Genomic DNA, 21,301 nt, shown 5'->3' on the forward strand with positions numbered 1-21,301 from the left:
TGGGGGTTTTAACTTAAATTTCCATTTGCATATTAAAATAGAGATAAAATGAGTGGGTAATGAATTTTTTTTCTGAAAACTATACTTTTTTAGGATTTGTTTGATATATTACTTCAGGAAGACAGAGTAAAAATCCGCAGTCTCAACACAGTCCACAAATTTGAAGGACTGGAATATCTGGCAATGTTGTCCATGGTCTCTGACTGACATTCAGGTGTCAGCTTCCTTTTCTTCACAGGAGGGATGAGATATCAGTATAATTGCATTTATTAGCATTTAGACTTTAGTGTCAAAAGCACATTATTCCTCTTGAGCTCACTGAAAATATGTTTTAATTTAGGTTTTATGAAATATGTTTATTGGTAGGCTCTTCTAATTTGTCTTTAGTTACATTATTTATTGTTTTAAATATGGAAAAATATATATCACTTTAAAAAATTGGAGAGATACTTACTGCAAAGATGTATGTTAATTAGAAAGTAAAATTCAGTAAATTAGACACTAATTAAAAGCTCAGCCCTTCCCTAGAAATATGTAAAGAAATTGTGCAGTTTTTGAATGACATTAGATTGTTCTATCAAAAAAATATCCAAGTTTCTGTAGTGAGCTGAAAAACAGACGTACAGAATGCCTAAGCATAGCAAAGAGCTTTTTGCACTGAGTCTGCACTACTTAGCAAGACTATTGAGCTACAACCAGGATACTCCAGCAGCTTTCATGTTATTCTGGGAAAAAAAAAAAAACACTTTCAAAGGAATTTTATTTTTGGGGGTAGAATAGTATTGCTTTTCCCCTAATTTAATAATATCCTGATTATGAACTATGGAAAGTATAGAATTAAATTTACTCCAGCTGTGGAAAACTTTTTCAGGAATGGAAGTCTTGGTTTTGATGGTTCTAGGTGTTTAAGTAATCATAAGAAATTATTTTTCCATTTCACAGTACTTAACAAAGATTTTTGGTGAGACAATATAACCAGTTTAACCAGTCATAAATAAACCAGACATTTTAACCAGATTATTAAATTAAAACAGATGTGTTACTGTCACTTTTGAACACCTAAGTAGAATTTCTACTATTTGTTACTGATCTGAATGTTATTTCCTAGGATACACTTAGCCATATACATGAGAAAAGTACAAGGGGACTTGTTCTGTGTCCAGCTTACTCATGCCCTTATTCAAAATAGACTTAAAAACCAAGCAAAACCAAACAAAATAAAAAAGAGATAAAAATAACAGTAGTTGCGAACATAACAAATAAATAATGAAAGCACAAAACCTTTACAATATTTTTACATATAATATAAAACTATGAAAAGTAAAACCACTATTCATTCACAGATGGGTTTTAGAATTGAGATAAGGCTAATTTGGAATTTAGTAACAAGTCAAGAGATACTTTGTTTAGCATTTCTTAAAACAGGCATGGCAGGGGTAAGTATTTCAGCTCTCTCTTCCTGTCTTTTAAAAATAAGCATTTATTTTCTATCTTTATTTTCTGTAAGCAGAAAGAATGTTCTAACCATAAAATGTTGCTCTATTCATATGATGTGCACTTACAAAAACACTTTTACAAACAGGAAGCACAGAAGGGAATTTAGTTTTCCAGATCAGTCTATTTTCATTACTTAGAGTACTGCCTATCACGGAGTAAAATAAAGGTTTAATTCATTTTTGGAAAATAGAAATTCAGCTCAGAAAGGTTCAGAAATGAGAGCATTTTTCCTGTTAGACTTCCTGTTTCCTGATGATCATATTAATACAGAGGATAACATTTTCATACATGAACATGTGCATGTAACTATTTCTAGTCTACATCTTAAAAAGAAAGATGTCTAACAAGAAAGTCTACATTCTTAATAAGAAGGCAGCTTGCAAAAAAAGCACATAGGCTAGTGGGAATAAATGTGGAGATGATTTCATATTTTAAAAGCAAGAGCACTCTAATGAAACTTCCATCACTGTGCACAAACCCTACAGAAAATTAAACATTTATTTGAAAGGACTTTAAGTCATGTAGTGGTGCTGTTTTCTGTGTAAAAATGTTTATTTGGTTTTGCTTATTACAGTGTTTTCTCTGAAGTACTACTATACATGTTATTCTTTCTACTATGAAAGTTAATGTAAAAGGTGTGCACATATGTGACAACTAGATTTGAGGATGATTTATTTTTATGACAGGTATATTTATCAAAGTAAGTACTTTAGAGGATTCTATAGCAGACTAAATTGAAATGTATTGGAAACATGAATGGTGTCTCTTTAGAGAGATATATAGAAGGAGACTTTTTGACTTATCCAGGTAATTCTCATTCTGAAGTCAAGGGGAGCATTTGCTTTCATTTTTAAATTCTTGAAAGCAAGAATTGTGCACTATTGCATAGTGGCACACCACTAAGTGGGATGACTTAGAGGCTGAAGTAAACAGAGTCACTGTCTTTCAGTCCTCAGTGTGTTGCTGGCAGATCAGCCTGGTCAGCTAGAAACAGCTGTGAAAGTCTGCTTCTGAGATGCTCAACTCCTTTTTGCTGCTGGCTTCCCTCTAGGGAGCTGCACTGCCTGTGCCTGACCCCGCAGTCAATTCCTTCTGCTCCTTCTGGCTGTGCCACAACCCCAACTCTGAACGCAGCTGGCGGTCCTCTGGCAGAACATGTATGGGTCAGACCTTTGTCTAGGGAAGCCAAAAAGAAATTTGACATGCCTTGACAAATTAGCCATACAACAGTTCAAGTATTATTTTAAACAACTTGTTTTCTAGAATGTAGCAGAAAGAAGTTATCAAATACAAATGACCTTTTTCAAGGGGTAACTTGTGATTTTAAATGAGCCAGTGAGCAACCTGGCTTCATTTTCCATTTTCAGAAGGAAAAACAAATTCTGTTTAGATGAAGTGGTCGCTTGCAACACCTCAGGAGTACAGTTAAGTATCATCAGCCATCTCAGCCAGCCATTAGTGCATTATCTTGAGGATCTACATCATTAGTTTAAATTAGGTTCACTTAATTAGCCAGCTGGTACTCTCCTTGACACACTGATAAACAAGCTGTGCTTTACAGTTCCATAATGGTAAGACTAAAAAATAATTTCCACCTATTTTTTCTTCTTTAATGATGAAAATAAAATAGTAAACCCCCACTTGTTTAGCCTGTGCATAACATCTCTTAATCAAATACATTATCCTCCCATTTAATACCTCTGAATCCTTCAGTTTTTGTAACAAAGGAAGTTTAGAGCTCAGCTGTCTGAAAGGTTCATGGTCTCAAGTGACAGTGCTAAAAGTTGTAGGGAAAACACTTTGGTTATGATCACAGGTCTATGAAAAGTAGCAACTATAACTGGAAAACAAATGAAAACAATCCTTCCAACTTCAACAAAATATACACATTTTAACTGATAGGAAGCTTTGGGTGCAGCAACATCATGTTGATTTTTTGTAGTAACCTCTTCTATTAATTCTAGTATGTGACTTGAGAATGCTCTTCCCTTTTTAACCATTTTCGGTAAATGGTGTAGTTTTTCAACTGATACATGTAAAGTGGGGAGTGATGGTAGGAAAGGAAGATAAGTAGTTTTGTACTTGATTTTAAACTTCTGTTTTCAACTTCTTAAAGGCTTCAGTATAATGTAATTTTGATACCAAGTTTTAGAGTACATAATAAAAAACACATTTTCAGCAATTCAGTAACTCTGAATTAATCAGAGGGCTGTTTCAACAATTGACAGCATAATTCCTAAATACAGTCTGAAAATATCTGAAAATGCATATCTACTCGTAATTTTCATTCAAGCATATATATTATGTTTTCTTTGAAAATGTGACAAAGGATTTCTTTTTTTTTTTTTCTATTTCAGGCAGTGAGTACAGATCCTGTTCCAGTGAAACTGCACTATGATAAATCACATGATCAAGTTTGGGTGCTGAGCTGGGGAAACATGGAAAAGAATTCACCAACTTTGCAGGTGAGGTGGTCACAATGATTATATGTAAGGAAATACAGACAAATTGAACCTTTGTGTAATTGCAATGTGTTGCAATTTTTCCTTTAAGTGTTATTACCATGACCCCAGCAGGGGCAGAGAAATGATTTTAGGTAAACAGAAAACAAATCAGACAACTGACCTCATGAAAAAAACTTAATGATTATTTTCAAGACCTTTAGTCTGAACTGACAATGGCAAATTGATAGGAGGATAAGAAATGCAGCTGAAAACAGCAGTGTGTTCTGTACTGCCAGGCTTTTGAGAGTAAACTGTTGCTGTTCATGATATTTTTGTCCCTAATTAGGGGATAAACTGAGCTTTAGACATACTTCCATTTCATCAAGGTCATATCAACATTCTGGAGGTGTCAAGCTCTGTCTTTATTGCGTTTTATTCAGATGAAAGATATTAAAAATCGTGATTTTTCCCATTCCTTGGAGCAGTGACAAACCTAGGGACAGTCACTAAAGAAACATCTCAAGAAGCTGTTCTTATCTTACTACTTTTTTTATTAATTTCTATTCCTTATTTATACCAATCTCCCAAGACAATGATGATCAGCCTTGAATCATAATTTAAAAATACATTTTTCTTTTAATTTGTTTTCCTTTTCTTCAGAAATTAATAAAATCATTCTGCATTTAATATATACTTATATATAAGAAAAAGAATAAGAGAAATTTGAAAAACATCATTAGTAACATTTGTAATCACCTTTTCAGCACCTACAGATTCTTAGCAACTTTGAGCATACAAGGTAATTTTTGCCACTCCTCCCCAGAACTGATAACTGAGTCAGTCTTACCATATTTTAAAGTGACTGATCATTCTCACCCTCATTTTTAATTACAGTACAGATAATAGATTGTCTTCTTTTCTTAAAAAAAAATTCCACTCTTAAATGCATATATGTTTAAAGCACAGTGGCTATTATACAATTGTCTTTTATTCACCCATAAACATTTGCTTTCGAGAACGTCCAAGATTTTGGCATTTGAATAAAACTGGTTCATAATAATTTAAGGAATATGTAAACTCAGTTCAGCTTGTTCTTCTGAAATATATCTGTGCTATGTTGAATTCTCTCATGATCGACGAGAATTGGGAGTATGCATAGCCATATGTTCCAGTGGATTTGTTGATAGCATCTTTTCACTCTGGCTGAAGTGCTTAAAAAATTTAATCTCACTCTAAGATTTAGTGTAAAAAAAAAAAAAAAAGATGAACAAAAAACTTAGTTTAAACTAAGAACTGTTAAAGCGTTAAGTAATGTAAATGAATAAATATGGATTCAGGGTTGATAAAAAAAGAGGGAAAAAATAAGTATGACGACTAAGAGGTCTGGTATGTAATAGTTCTCTGAAATCTCTAATGTTGATCAACGTTTATTAACTGTTATTTGCACCCCTTTTCTTGGTAATGTGGAAAAGACAACACAAGAGAATACAGAGGAAATGCTGCATTCATTTGGATTGAGATTTGAGTTTTAAAGAGTACTTCTATAGTTTATAATGATGTTACTTTATGCAGGTGATAACGCAAGCCAGTGGGAGTGTTTCTCATCACACAATCCATACCCAGCCCGTGGGGAAGCAGTTTGACAGAGTGGATGACTTTTTCATTCCAGCTACAACCCTTATCATTACCCATATACGGTAAGTTTGTCTGAATGAAAGAAATGTTGGATTGTCTTTGTGTTCATCATAAGAACAGGTTCTGGCTGTGACAGAACTGAACAATTTGATCAGCTGGATTTTAAAAGACATGGAACACAGAAAGAGAGGCTGAGGAAAACAGGACAACACTTAACACAGGCATAAAGCAGAGCTCTCCCCAAGCCCTCTTAGAGAAAAATCTATTTTTCTTCCTCAAAATACACTAGTAAGAATCTGATATATAATTTTCTTTCTTTCCTTTTTCTTTCTTTCCTTTTTTTCTGTAACATTTCTAGCTCTAGGTATTGAATTATTCTGCAGTCTAGGATTTTTTCCTCTGAGTATCACATTAATGTGTATTAATAGTTTGTATGTTTAGAGCTCCTAAGTTTTTTTGCAAGCTGACACAGACCCATTTCACCTCAAAACAGCTCTGCCAACAATTATCTATTGTTTATTCTGATATTTTGAGTTCAAGTTTCTATAGGAATGTGTTCATTAGATAATCTTAACTGTCATCATTCTTTTCTAGCAAAATTCTCAAATTACAAGTGTAAATAGGCATCTTCATTAAAAAGGATACAATTTCTGATCATAGTGAGTAGTAGTCTTTTAAATGTGAAAACATGCAATTTAGGATGATTTTACAATTGATTTTAGAATTCACTGTGTATGTGCCCGGGAAGAATCTAGTCTTCTGTATCAAATAACATATGGCTTCTTCTAAAGATATTGCTGATGAGAGATTTTTTTTTTTTAATTTCCTACAAAACTCTAAATTAACAAGTAAGTTAGCAATCAGCCATATACAATTTAAAAAGAAATGTATAGATTAATATACCTGAATAATAAATTGACTCTAAGTACCACTATTACCATATTTCTTGAACTGAGTAGGCAAATTCCTGTTGTGTCCCTGCAGTAATCTGTAGTCCTCACATTCAGCCTTAAAAAACATTAAGTATTTCTGCTATATTTGGAACAGATATGTGTTATGAGGACAAAAGTTACTGTTTCATAAACTAGCAAGTACTAGAGGTACTGCCCAAACAGAACTGACATTAAGATACTTTAATGTTCAAGTAAGTAGGAAAATAAAACCATGGATAGTGATAAACATCATACTAGGAGGGGAATCGGGACTGGGAAAAGAAAAATAGGGCCAGTCCAAATAAGAAGGCAGCTAGTCTTCTATTTGTCCAAAGCTAGTGTTGGATTTGCCTTGTCTAACTCAAACTATTTTAGGTTGATATTTTGTTCAAATAGGTCAAGTAGGCACTTCCTGCTTTGCATGTTACCTTCAGCTGCTGAGTCATTTCACATGTCCTGTATGCAACTCAACAGAAAATAGAATGAAAGAATAAAAGAAAACACACAGGAATAAAAAGGGGTATGAAATAAATTGAACACTGAAGGAATAAAATCTGAATAATGCCTCCAGATATATAATAAACATGTTCATCAGTTCAGGGCTAGTAAAGGTTTTTTGTTTGGTTGGTTTTGGGTTTGTTTTTTTTTTTTTTTTTTAATATTCACGTGCCAGATAAAATTACAGAGATTGCCAAAATGCCAAAATAAAATTCCTGGTCTGGCACCAAAGCCTGCAGTAGTTTGTCCACTGCTAAACCCATAGATTTGGAGCACTTAATTAATAAAATCAATTTGGTTTTATCAAATAATGAGCTTAAGGGAAATGCTATTAATTCTGACTGGCTTTTCTAAAAAGAAAATTAAAAAACCACTATGCAGACAAAAATACTGCTTTTCTTTCAATGTATTCTTCAAGAGCTGTTTATGTTAATCAGTTGTTGAAGAATGTGTCTTCTATAACATCTGGCCTACCAGTACCTTGTTTTTTTTGTTTAAATTAGAATTCAATATGTGAACAACGTTAGTGGAAAGATTTAAAATTAACTGTATTTATCAAATTAGTAGTGATGTAGAAAATCACAGTCTATTAAAGTTAATATGACCAGTTAACAACAGCAAAAAAAAAACCACTCAATCACAGCATGTGTTTCTCAAGGCTGTTAGACAACAAACATAAAGCTTGAGTTTATTATTCTTGGGACTGTATACCAACCAGGGGAGCAATTTAAGAGTATGAATTGCAAAAAACAGCTAAGAGGGAAATAACCCCACTGGCTAAGTTGGCTGGTGTAGTTAATTGCCCAAGGGCCCTATTTACTCTTTGTCAGAAATCAGCTCCCTTTGACCATACAACACCAGCCCCTTTCAGAAAAATGAAAACTTTCTGTAGCTAGATGCATTTGTCACTTGTAAACTAAAATTTTGAATAATGGAGCAGAAGACAGTATGTATGGCTTACCAAATTAGCATCCAGAACTAAACACACTGTCCAAGTAAAGGCAATTCTAAGCAAAAAAAAAAAAAAAAAAAGGCATATCACTTAAAAGAATTAAATGTTTCCTAACAGCTAGCACAAACCATCTGATACCATTTACAGGGTATTACTATCTACAGCATATTCTGTCCAATAGGTTGGCTTGTTGACACATAGGAACAGAAGTAAAGGCAAATAATTTAAAGCCATAGTGAGTCATTATTTTTTAAAATTTTTAATAATAGCTAAAGTGGTATTTACTAGTAGTATGTATGTAAGTATTTAAAACTTATTGCAAAATAATTTATTTAAGAAGTGGTGGAATTATACTTTTGATTTACCTAGGTCAGTTATTTTTATATATGAAAATCCAAATGGGCTGCTCATTATTAGAAAAGAATATTCCACACATTCTAATGCTCTTTTGGGCAGCAGATAATTTAGGACACACTTCTTCTAGATCAGACATTTGAAGAGATACTATAAATTTTGGTCTCAGGTAAACAGTAATTAATTCCAAGAAAAAAAATGGTTTTCCATATTTTTCCTACCATTGAATGAGTTAATTTTTTCTTGTACTTATCAAACAGCAGGAGTCAAAGCAAATAACCTTTTGGTTTGATAACCAGCAGACATAACATTCATTCATGCTCTGAACAACTGTGATGCACCATCAAAATATCAACTAACCAAACTAAGTAGGCATGAGCCAAAAGAAGTAGAGGAAGAATAGATTAATTTATTGTCTTTAAAATTTCTTTTATAATTGTTGGCCAGTTGATATGTGTACAGAAGAGTACAAGAAAAGAAACTTTATCATTTTGGGGAGAAAACTGTGGTAGGTTCAGTACCACTAGTTAGTTTTGGGATGTTAGGAAGGTGTCTCCCTCTCTTTTATGATCCAGTAATACTATTTCCTTCCACTCAAACACCATTAGGAATCAAACAATGTTTTTTCTGTAATCCTTTTGTATCTGCATTTATAAAGATATATATGTGTGTGTATGCATATATTTATAAAGAAAAGAAAATATATCTTTGTTTTAGTGAAAATGTACTAATTATTGCCCTGTCAATCTACTTTGAATTATACCAAGAGAATGAATGAATGGATGAATGTAAAGCACTGATTTTCATGCACAATTCCATGCCCATATTTTCAGTACACACAGCTTGAAAAAGTCTCCCCTTCCCCCTAGTTCTGTTGAAAAATTGCCAAACACCAGGGCCACAAAAGTAGGTAGGATGGATCTGTTACGCTGTCATAAATAGTACAAATCCCAGTGTGTTTTTCTTCAGTTTTTTCTGAAGATTTTTCCTTTTGTAGATGCACCTTATAAGAATTGGATATATGATTTCAATATTTGTCCTTATACACTGAATAAGGAGAAAATTTTATTCAGCAGCTATTTCTGTTCCAAAGCAATTCAGGACAACCAATGATCTTGTCCTTAATAGTCTGCTAATACCACTCCTTATCATAAAAATAGACTTTTGCAATTAGTATGTGGGATGGTTGCAGAAAGATGACTTGTACAATACCCACGAAATTATATTCTTGGAAGCCTAAGGAGCAAAAGGGCTGATTATTTGCGCTCCAGTGTTCATAAATTGAAGTGAACAAAAGATAATTGGAATAAATTAAGGTCTTTCACTACACTGCAAAATGTTTCAAAAGCAGTGTGAAACTAACTCACTGTAATGGAGTAACTCTAAGTTTTTAGAGCTTTAATCTTTGAGCAGTGTTTTAAATGTCATACTGTTACCTGACCTAACAAGTGGAAGAATGAGCAATCAACTCACTGGTGAGATGGCGCAGGATCTGAATAGAGTTTACATGTTCTGTTTGAGTTTTTTCTCCCTTTTATGCCTCTGTTGTGTATGGCAATAGGGGAAGCAGTCTTTCTAAAATCACACTTATTCATTTGCAGAAAACAATCCAAAAACTAAATTTTTCTTTAAGAGGTAATTGGAATGTGCTACCAATGCATTCCTGTGAACCTTCTTAAATGAAACCCATGTGGAGCAGTAAGTCAGTACATTCACATTTCATTCCAGAGTTTAAGCCCCTACAGAGGCGTGAAGTAGCTGACAGGGTGTGAGAGCATTTTCAGTGTTTCTATGCAAATAATCAAAAGGAAGACATTATTTTTGTTGCAAAAATCCTACATAATCAGAAAAAGCTTTCTATTCAGTAGTTCCTGAGTGAAACAATGAAAGCAGTGCATGCTAAGTCAGCTGTCGATGAAACATTAACAAAAGAAATATAATTAATTTAGGGGTTGAATTTTTCACATAAAAAGTATGATTTAGTGCAAAGATAGGGACAATTTAATATTTTACAAATTCAGTTAACAATGCACATTAGGGGAGCAGAAATTTTGAGACAGTTCTTAGTCATCCAGCTGTAAGCTTATAATGATAGTGGGAAAATAAGGAAAGCACTTGAAAGCTGGAGGAAACGGAGACAGCTCAGTAGTACCAGGGCAAGAAGAGAAGATAGAAAATATTCTGCAATTTCTGATAAGGATTGTGGAATCTGGCAGTGAATCCTACATGGTGGCATAGCACACAAAGAAGGGATAGGGGTTCACTCTGCAGCCTCCTACTCTGTGTCTTTGTTAAAGACTCATGCTAAATGAAAACCTTGTGGTCATTTTTTCCCCTCTCCTCATATTTGCCCCCCAGAAGAAGGACCCTTCTGGTCCATAAATATGTTGCTTTTGAAAAATAGGGTTTTTTGGGAAAGATAGAGAGGAGACAGCAGCAAGTCTTTTTCTCCATCTGTTTTTGGCTTTAAATAGTGGATTTTAGAGCATCTTTGTTCCAGAGGGAATCTAAAGAATGAAAGATTGAGAGATTCAGCTCAGACAGTTTTATATCATTGAAACTTTGTCCAACTACCACCAGTGGCAACAACAACAACTATTAAAATAAGTGACTTTTTAGAAGTGTGAAGTCCTCTTAAGTGCATCAAACCTATATTCTCTACTTCAGTCCTTCTCTGCTCACATGTTCCCACCCAAAAATTTCATAAATGAAGTCACTACATATCTCTAACCTAAGAAAATCTCAGTCCTTTAGGCAATTACAAGATATCCCAAGTGCCCAAATTTACATCTTCATCCTCTATTAGCTCCACTCCTATACTCTAAGTGACAAGGAAGGACCAGTGTTTGCAGGCTTTAAAATGTGCTAGGCAGTACGGATTCCCAGCTGTGCCTGTGGGAAAACACCTACAGAAATCACGAAGATGAAGATAATTGCTATCATTCCATAAGTCCAGTTAAGATTTGCTGTCACTGAAATGATGTTCAGAGGTGTACATAATGTTTTTGAAGCCAGCCATTTTGGAATTCAGGAAGAAAAAATTTTCAAAATATTTTTAAAGTTAATTTTCATCTTGGTGCTTTGAAATTTAATAAATAATTATTTACACATTTAAATGTATCCAATATAAAACTATTTTAACATTTTTATTCAGTGTGACTGCTTCTAACCTTGCAAAATAAAGGTATGCACATATACACACACACACATATATAAGGAATCCGTCTGGAAAACTATCTTGTTTGCGGAATCAGTTATTCTGTGTGCTTTTTCCCACATCAGCTGACAATTCAATACTGCTTGACCAATTTATTTAACTTATGGTCCAAATCTTTTCCTCTTAGCTACCTTGAATAAAACTTCACAAACTTCTTGAACAACAAATTCCAGCTGTCAGCAGAAAAAAGATTATATAAAAAAACATTTCCACTTCAGTGTGACTATTTAGAAATGAGAGTTCCCTTCAAATGTTACATGAAACATGAGATTGCAGCCAGCCTTTGTAGCACTATAAAATAACATCAGTCAAAAACTAACAAACAAAAAAACAATCCTTTTTTTCTATTTGACCTTTCCCATTAGCTCAGAAAGTGCCTGGAACCTGACTTAAATAAGTCTAGTCACCTGTAATGCAGCAAAAGGTAGTTTTGCTAAATTGTAATTTTTTTTTTTTTGTTTTTCACACAGTAACGTTTGTTCTCTTTTGCATGTGCAGAAGTCATTTCAGGAATATTTACCCTTGGAAAAAATACCATCTTCCATCTGAAGTGGACAAACCATTGTGGCTAAAAATAAATGCTGTACCTGTCTCATAGAACCTACCTGCTTTTAAAAATTCAGCATCTACCAGTACCAGTATGTAGAAATACATGAAACAATGCAGTGTTTAAAAACATAATCAGCTATAAGAAGAAACTAATCCCTGCAATTATGGCACATAATTTGTTGTAGCCAGTGGATAGAAGTTATCTTAGTGCTGCCTTAATTACTCGTTGGTTTACAAAAAACACCCTAAATTTTAAAGACTCATTTATTAACTTGGATGCAATCTTAAAATGATGCAATCAACTTTTTTTTTACTTTTTTTTTTTAATGTTTGTTAAGAAACAAGCAGAACACAATTATTTTTAAAAAATTTGCTGGGTCTGGCTTGGATGGAGCTAGTTTTCTTGATAGCAGCAAGAGTCATGCTTTAGACTAAATCTCTGACAACGACCTAGTAAAAATGTGATTGGAAATTTTCATTTTTTCAACTCTATTTTTTAACATTTACAATAGATTTTTGCTAACTGTGTTTAAGCTGTCCTATTTGTTATGTTACAAACCCATTTTAAATGGGTTTAAATCATATGAATCAGACTGTAAGCAAACTTCCAGATCTACACAGACTATTTTTGTGTTCCTTCCATGGGTCCTCAGCTGTCAGCATGTAACATCTTATGGTGAATAAAACATCCAACTTCCATCTTAACAAAGGCACTCAAACCAACTCCCACCTCCTGTACAGTCTACAAATTAGAACACAGAAATTTGCCTTGACATGCCTGATCATTTTTGCCATGATAGTCTTACATTTTTAAATCAAATGTGATCTCTGATGCTCCTGTGTGCAAAAAATAATATTTTATCATGTTTTTTAAAAACAAAAATTCTGGGCTTTTTTGTTGTTGGTTTTTCTTTTGTTTGTTTTGTTTCTGTTTGTTTTTGTTTTTTTTTTTTTGTTTTTTTTTTTTGTTGTTGCATGTAATATTTTCTTAATTTGAGTCCCTAGTAGAAACTAAAAGGAGAGAAAGGAATTGTAGTAAAGATCAGTATTTGTTCTTGAGAATATTCACATATCCCCAGCTGTAACAGTATGTGGACTTAATACTTACAATGAAGAAAAAGATCTATTGAGACTGTTTTGCTGTATGTTATTTACCACCTTTGTAGTCCTTATCTCTACCTCATTATTCATTCTGTACTGGTGCTGACTATTTCTTTTGACATATATAAATTTGACTGTTCAGTCCATATGGCATCTGCCCACCTTGATGTTACCACATTTTCTGAAGTGCCAGATTTTCTTAATCCTCTCCTACCTTGTACTGACATTTAGGAGCATCTTTAGAATGTCTTTTGTTCACTGTGTCTGTATAGCTAGCCATTTCTTTGACTTTTATTGCTTTAAAAATGATTGGGATTTTTTAATTAAATTTCTAGCTCTCCTTCCCAAGAAAGTATGAGACAGAATAATGCACTTGCTGCCAACCCTAAAAATAGATTTTTGCTGTGTGGGTTCCTTTATAATATAACATGAACAGTTTCATATATTCCTGGATTCTAAAAATGTAGAAATTAAGTTACTTCCCTTTGTCCTAAGATTTCTTGGACTATTTCTTGTCAACAGTGGACAAAAATTTGCAATAATTTAAAAACTTATTGTAATACACATCTTGCAATTGCATCTCCAGGGAGACCTGAAACAATTCATACCTGCATCACTAGTACCCTAAAAATTCAGAGTTTATCCCTAAGCTGTGCAAATGTACACTAAAAGTCAGAAGTCCTGGCCTTTTTGCAGTGGGTTGAAAGAAATCATCTCTTCCCACAAGGAATGCTTGCAAGCACTTACTTGATTTATCCAGTGGAGTTGCAGAAGTCAATTCACATAGACTTTCCCCAAATAAATGCTTAAAAGATTGTATCACTTTTGGTTTTTCCACCCAAATGAAAACTATCCCAATAAGAGGGACAATTTTTTTGATGACACTTACAATGTCATTTACTTCAGCTCTGCAGCATTAAATTTGTGGTGCTCAATTTTTAATCTAGAGCCTATCTTATTAAATATGATGTAGGATAAACTCAGAAGCTGAAAGCTTACTAATGTGTTAAGCTATCTGTTTTATAATGTTATCTTCTATCTCTGTTACATATTGTCTAATAATGTATCTTTTTCTATTCAATCTCAGAGCACAAAGCTTGATTTGAGATCTCTTTATTCTAAGAGCATAACACTTGTCAGGATTCCTTCAAGCCCTTGCTGAAATATTTCTTCCCTTCTGTCTTTCATGGCTGTCTTGAAGTCCTTGATATCCTTATTTTTCAAAATAATGGTCAGTCTGTACAGAGAGAGTAAAAGAAAGAGAGAAAAAAAATAATTTTAATATATTTGACCATCATTGACTGTGGAGTCTGACATCCAATTTAATCCTCTCTACACTGAGCTCCCTCACTAAGAGTGGAGATAGAGACACCAAATTCACTTCTATGAAGTATATAAAAAGCAATATCAAAAAAGAATAAAATCTTCAGAACAGATCTGTGAATATCAGTCTCTGCAATCTTGGAATACTTACTATAAAGATCACTTTCATTCAGATCTCTCAGGTGATATTCAGCACTTGTTATCCCTTTTGTATAGGACAGCAGGTCACTTTCAGATTTTTTCTTTTGCCCTTAGCCCTTGCAATGTCCTTTTCTATTATATTTCAGTACACTTGAGCATCTAATCAGGATTTTTTTCATTACTAAGACTGTCTGATCCCCTAGATCTAAAAATGTTCATTTCATACTTACAATTGAATATTAAGTTCTTTTCTGAATTAATCTATGAGGATCTGTATTTATTTTTATCAGTATTATTAAGCAAACTTATGATTTTTGATGGATTAGATCTCTGCTGCCATCTATTTTTATCATAAAAAGGTATGCTTAATCCACATAATAATAATAATAATAATAATAATAACAAAAACAAGGTATATCTGGCTATATATTAGTTTTCCTCTTTCGTCCTATATATGCTGTAAATTTCAAAGGTTACCTGTTATTGGATAAATATTTTTTTCTTCTAGTTGGAGAAGTACAGATGAGATTTTTAATGTGCAAATATATAAGAGCACAGACAGTCGTGTTCGTGTATTGAAACCTGAAGTTGTCAAAACCCAGAACTTCTTTCTTCCCAAGCAGAAGCATAATAAAAGAATCAATATTTTTAGAAAATTAGACCTGCCATCAAATTCTGTCTTCATGTAACAGAAATTATAGTGATGATCTTGTTTTACTCTAAAATTACTCATTTTCCATAAGAGTGGCCCCACAGCTTTATATTCTGTGGGTTTTAATTTTTTCCCCCCACTTCTAAGCATACATTATGGGGAAGCTTAAACAAAATTTTCATTCACTCAGCATAAAGTAAATAAGAGTTTGGGGTTTTTTTCTTGAAAAAAATTATTTGGGTTAGTCAATTTCTCTTTTATACAAAAATACTGCTCTTTGCTTCTTGTATAGATAATTTTGATTGTAGCTTATTTAATTCTCTTCTGTTATATTTGCTTTCTATTTTGAGAATGTAATTTTCCTGAAGTGATTGATTTCAGATTTTAAAAAAGTCTATAGTCTTCATAAGGGTAATCTCTTAGGGTAGGCCAAAACCAGAAAGGATAGAGGACATCAGTTTTTATATTATCCTTCTCCTCCTCCTCATCTTCTATTCTGTCGATCTTCCTGAAGTGTCAAATACATTTCTCAAAATTTTATGTTACTATATTGTTTAAAAGAAATGAAAAATTAAATTTATTCTCATTTTCAGGAAAAAAGAATCCCAAATATTTTCTCTATTTCATCTTTTTAAATAATGCTTAGATATTTCCTTATTTATACTGGTTGCAGTTGGAGTGGTAAGCAATATATATGGCTTGTCTAAAAGTATAAAATAGCATAGAGGAGCTCAGGTTGTTAATTTACCAACTATTGGCAGCTCCACACTTGCACCTTGCTTGGGTATGTGTGCATAGAAGAGGCAAAGTAAGTTGCTCTGCCTGAAGGAAGAGGGAAAAAAAAAGACACCATGCAAATTTAAAAAAGCAGTGTCAGAATTCACATGACTTTGGCATTTTTATAGTACAGAACTTAAGTTCTGCATTGAGTTTCTTCTTCATGCTTTGTTTTTCTCTTGTGACCTTTGCTATAGGGTGTTTTGCACAATAACCCAGTATACATTTCACAGTATTATAAAGACAATAAACATTAGCAAGACCATTTGGACCTAACTCTGCTATAGTTAATTCAAGTAATTGTGCCTCAGTGGGCTTTAATTTCTTCCTGTGTTACGCATGCTTTAGAATGGGAAAAGTTGTGTAGCATAGTCTGTGTACTGTTCCCTTGCACTGCTTTTATAGTTCCTGTCCACAGAAACACTTTAAAATCATTCTTTATAAACCAGGAAATTTCCTGAACTTTTAAAATCAGTACATATAGCATGGTTACTAGCCACATTCTATGATATTTCGTTTTCTTGAAAAATACTCGTTATCTTTTGTAAATTCATAATGTGAAGTGGATTCCATCTTGATATTTTGCAGTGGTGCCAGTTCTGTCAGAGTATACCAAGTACTTCAGTAATGTCATGAAAACACAGGTCACTAAGATTGTGATAAACAAAGTCGCTCTTGGAAAATTCATACATAAGATTTGCACACAGTTCATAGACCTCCACAAAACCCTAAGACAAAAAGGAAAGGCAGACTCTGAAGAGTTTCTCTTTGTATGTTTGATGACTCTCTATCCTTGAAAAAGTACTGCAGTTGATTGTTATGACTGGAAAATTATACTTTTTGTGGAAAGAAAAGTGATGGTTTTCTGCTAAAGCTACGCTTTGAGAGCGGTGAAAATCATCTTCAGAGATTCCTGAAGATTCTAGGAGAGATATCTCTGTTTTTAGGGCTGTTTTGCATGGGGACTTATGTAACATTCTTCACTCTATGCAGGCACTTTCAACAGTGCTAGTAGCTATTCCTCAAATCAGTTGAATTTCTTGACTGCAAAGGCAAGCTTTATTAGTCCCTACTGCTGTATGATACCTGAACTTGTTATAATGGCTTGGAGAAACAGAAAATCACATTTCAAATGTAATTCTAGCTCTAAGTCACATAGTGATGTAATGTCAGTCATTTAAGCTTCAATTGCCCAAATCTGTGCAAAGTTTTTTGAGGCTATATTTGGATATTATGTTTTCATGCTGAAAGGATGCTTATGGTGAGTGTGAGGTTCAGATTGTAGGCACCTAGATTTAGATGTGAAAATGCAGTGTATCTGTGGGTGTAAGCTCTCTGTCCTCTGCAATAGTTACTGGAGATTTAGTCTATACACACAGTGTAGTGTACAAACAGTATTTCTCACCCCCTACGGGCCTCTGGTATTGGTTATTTTTAAAAATTCTTTGGACTCTGTTGACTGTATGGTCTAGATTTCTGCTGGCAAAAAATAGCAGCTTCGATTTTCAGCTCATATTTAGACATACATAATTGTTCATAGAAATGTAGGTGTCCACAGAAGTGGAATGCTACCTGTGGGGAATTATTTTTGCACTAAGGAGTTGTGGTGATGCTGTACATTTGTAATGGCAATTCTTCACCCTCCTTATTGATGACTGATATGATTGAAGCAGCTGTGCTTGATTAGAACTGCAGAAATTGTTTTTTTCTTGTCTATTTCAAAGCAATAAGGGTATAAATATAAACAAATTAATATGTTTATGTACTCTGGTAGAGATACAGTTAAGACATTATTTTTGTGGTTTTTTTTATTTTCTGGTTTATATATCAATTTTTAATAAACTGATAAAAAAACAGATTATAAAAAAATACATCATTTAAAATTATCTGGTCATTGTGGCAGAGCACTAATTTGCACATGTGCTTAATCTAAACAGCACTTTATTTTTCAATTTCAAAGTGCATTACTTATCAAAACCACCCAGAACTCAACTCTGTGTGACTTCAGATCTAGCACTGCAGTCCTAAATGATATATGATACTGATATGTAGACATTCAACTCTCCAGTTCATCAGCTGAAAATGAAAGTATTTATATTTAATCCTAAGGGAGAGCATGCTTATCCCTTGAGAGGAAAAGGAAAAGTCGTCACTTTCAAGGATACTACCATTGATGTAAACAGCATCAGAGGGGTCTTTATAGGCAAATTTGGAAGATACAGGATTGTGCAGAGAGTAGCAGTGAAAGTATTTGGAACCTTAGGATGGAGGCCCAGAATATGTGAGGCAAAATTTATATTTTTACTTTTCCACTTCTTATCTTAGAAGACAAAACAGTGAAAAGAGGGATGTCCTAGTATATGATTTTCTTCCTATAATTCAACTGCAAGCTGATCTTATATCTGTTCTATATACTCATATGCACATATGCATGTTTATGTTTTGTAACATGCTCTTTTTAAATCAAATTATGCATACCTCCATTAAAACTCTGCAGACTGGCAGTAAGTAAACGGCAGGTATGTGAGAGTGGTATTTCATGCAATTTCAGCACTGGTATGGGGTTTTTCCCCTGTTATCCCTCCCTCTGTCCCGTAGGGTTTGGATGACAGAAGGGTCCAAAGGGGAATCCACAGATGCTTAAGGATATTTTGCTACACACCTATTAACAGTTATAACAAAATCATAGCAGAATCCTTGCCAGTGTGAAATACACCAACTCACAGGATGACTGTTTGCTCTATGACTGTATCAACTGAATTCAGAAAAGGCTTGCCAGTAAACAAGCTCCTTGTGCAATGGCTATGTATTTTGGTTTGTAAACCAAGTCAGATATGCAAAGAGATATTAAAATGTAGCACTGCTGGAGTTCAGGAAACAAGTACTGATCTTCTGGAATAAGTTTCTTGTTAAGCCTTTTCTCAGTAATAGAAAATAGGAAAAAAATTTACTTAGGTACTACAGTGATGAAGGTGGAGAGTTATGCACATAAATGTGACATCCTGTAACCAGGAAACCTCCCACAGAACTGGGTGAATCACTAAAGATGTCAGCCAGCTTTCTGTTTTGCAGGTTTGTTTACAGCTACCAATACATAGCACATTCTACCAATGATACTTCTACAATACATTTTCTAATTAATTTATTGAAATCTACTTTTTTATTATGGAACAAACCCACAGAATCCAGAGCAGGAAGCTGTACACCTTTTTAATTGTTTAATGACATTCAAAGCATTGTTGGTATAGCTATAAAAAGAAATGATATAACAGATACATAAGAGCAGTGAGATATTTGAGAGGAAAAAGATGTTTTGTTCATTCCTCAAAAGCAAAAGACTCTTCTTGAGCTCTGCCAGAGTCATTGCTACTTAGGCTGAACAGATTTGATAAAAATCTTGAGAGAAATTTTATGTAAAACCAACATTTCTTGTTCTAAACCATAATAAACCGTTTTTCTACATCTACAAAGGTTTAGGGTTTTTTTCTGGTTTGGAAGCCCCACACCTTAAAGGACAGTGATTGAATAATTTATTTTGGGCAGTGAAAGGGAGCCAACTATATAAATCCTGTGATAGGATAATCTCCACTTTCACATTTTCTCATACGTGAAAGTTGTATAGCATGTAAGGAAAATTTGGTTTTTTACCTTTTATACCTGTTATAAATGATGGAACTTAAGGTGATGGGAATTTTGCAGGTAAAAAACTGAAAATTAGGTATGAAAAGAGAGAAGATGTTAAAATACTTGTAAAAACTGACAATATTTATGTGTAATAATAATTCCTAGTAAGGTTTCCAAAATTGATACCTTTTTAAATATAAATTTAATGTTGGTGCCTCATGTCATAAGTTAATTCTAAGTGATGAGCAAGTTCCTGTGAGCATGTTATTCCAAAGAAAGATTTGATAAAAGATTTCCCTCACTCTGAGACTTTTGATAATCTGATGAGAGCAAGAGAGAGGACTAATTTTGGTAGAGCAATAATCTGATTTGCTATAGGGATTACTTTGGCAGCTTGGCAATGAGAGTCTTCAGGTTGTTTTTCAGGAAATAAGATAGTGGTAATTATGATAATTACTTTGGGAAAAGAATGATGGACTTCTTGGGTTTGCTGGTTTTTTTTTTGGTCTGTGTTACAAACAGGCTTATAGGTTCATAATATGTGGAGCGAAATCTCATATTTTAAATACCTTTAAAATGCTTTAAAAATACTTTAAAAATATGGTCTTGAATTTATTTCGAGAGACAAAAACGGAACTGATAATCTATAGTGTTACTAACTTTGTCACTGTAAATATGTAACTTTAAATATTTGGGCATGGTTTTTAATTGTTAAAAAAAAAGCAATCTTCCATATGATCTGCATTTTTTTAAATTGCATTTTGCAATTACCACGTGTTAGGATACTCTTCCCATCTTTTTGAAGTTGGTTTGGACAAGGAATTTGAGTTACCTCCCTTTGTATGGGTTCTGTAAAGCTCATTATGGAAATCTATTGGCTCCCTCTGGAGAGCTGTCCCGAGCCAGTGGCTGAGCTCCCACTTAGCAGGAGCAACAGCTACTTTGGAAGAAGCTTAATTGTTGAACATAATGTTATGTGTCATGGAATATCCCTGGCATAGTCTGCTGTGTCACCTCCCAACCTTATCCAAGCCTGCAGACTACTCATGGGAAAGGCAGAGTAAGAAACAGAGAAGGCCTTGATGCTGTGCCAGCAGTGCTCAACAATAACTAAAACATTGGTGAGTTATCAACACTTTTATTCACAAATTTAAAACACAGCACCATGCAGGTTGGTATAATAAAAATTAACTCCATCTCAGCCAAATCCGATATACTGCTCTTACAGAAACTTCCATAGAGTTGCTAAGTATAATTAGCCCTATTTATTTTAAACTTTTGTCACAGCATATGATCAAAAATATTGAAAATCTGGGATTAAAACCTTTATTGTTTATTCATATGGAGTAAGGGAGGAAAGATACAGTCACAGAGTTCACAGTTCTAGCGTTTACTCCAATTGGAGTGATATGCCTACAGGCTACAGTTCCCACTTGTATTAACTGTACAATAAATTACTGTAAATCTAAAGATTTGCTCTCATGTCTGGCAGGTTTAAGTTACATATGATTCCAGTATGCACTGTGAGAAACACTTTTATGTGCTGATATTGTGCATTATTTCACCATATAGAAGAGACAGAAGTGTTGACTTTATCATAAATAT

The 21,301-nt window shown here is 33.7% G+C and overlaps 1 protein-coding gene across 5 annotated transcripts in view; it reads left to right on the forward strand.

Moving 5' to 3' along the window:
- FSTL5 (follistatin like 5) overlaps positions 1-21,301 on the forward strand; it is a 383,037-nt gene that overhangs the window by 351,181 nt on the left and 10,555 nt on the right. For all 5 annotated transcript variants that reach the window (XM_068187171.1, XM_068187170.1, XM_068187173.1 and 2 more), the window contains 2 exons: positions 3,855-3,962; positions 5,514-5,638. In XM_068187171.1, coding sequence (XP_068043272.1) covers positions 3,855-3,962; positions 5,514-5,638 — 233 coding nt within the window. The remainder of the gene's footprint in view (positions 1-3,854; positions 3,963-5,513; positions 5,639-21,301) is intronic.

This window comes from Anomalospiza imberbis, chromosome 4, assembly GCF_031753505.1.
Source record: "Anomalospiza imberbis isolate Cuckoo-Finch-1a 21T00152 chromosome 4, ASM3175350v1, whole genome shotgun sequence".
Taxonomy (NCBI): domain Eukaryota; kingdom Metazoa; phylum Chordata; class Aves; order Passeriformes; family Viduidae; genus Anomalospiza; species Anomalospiza imberbis.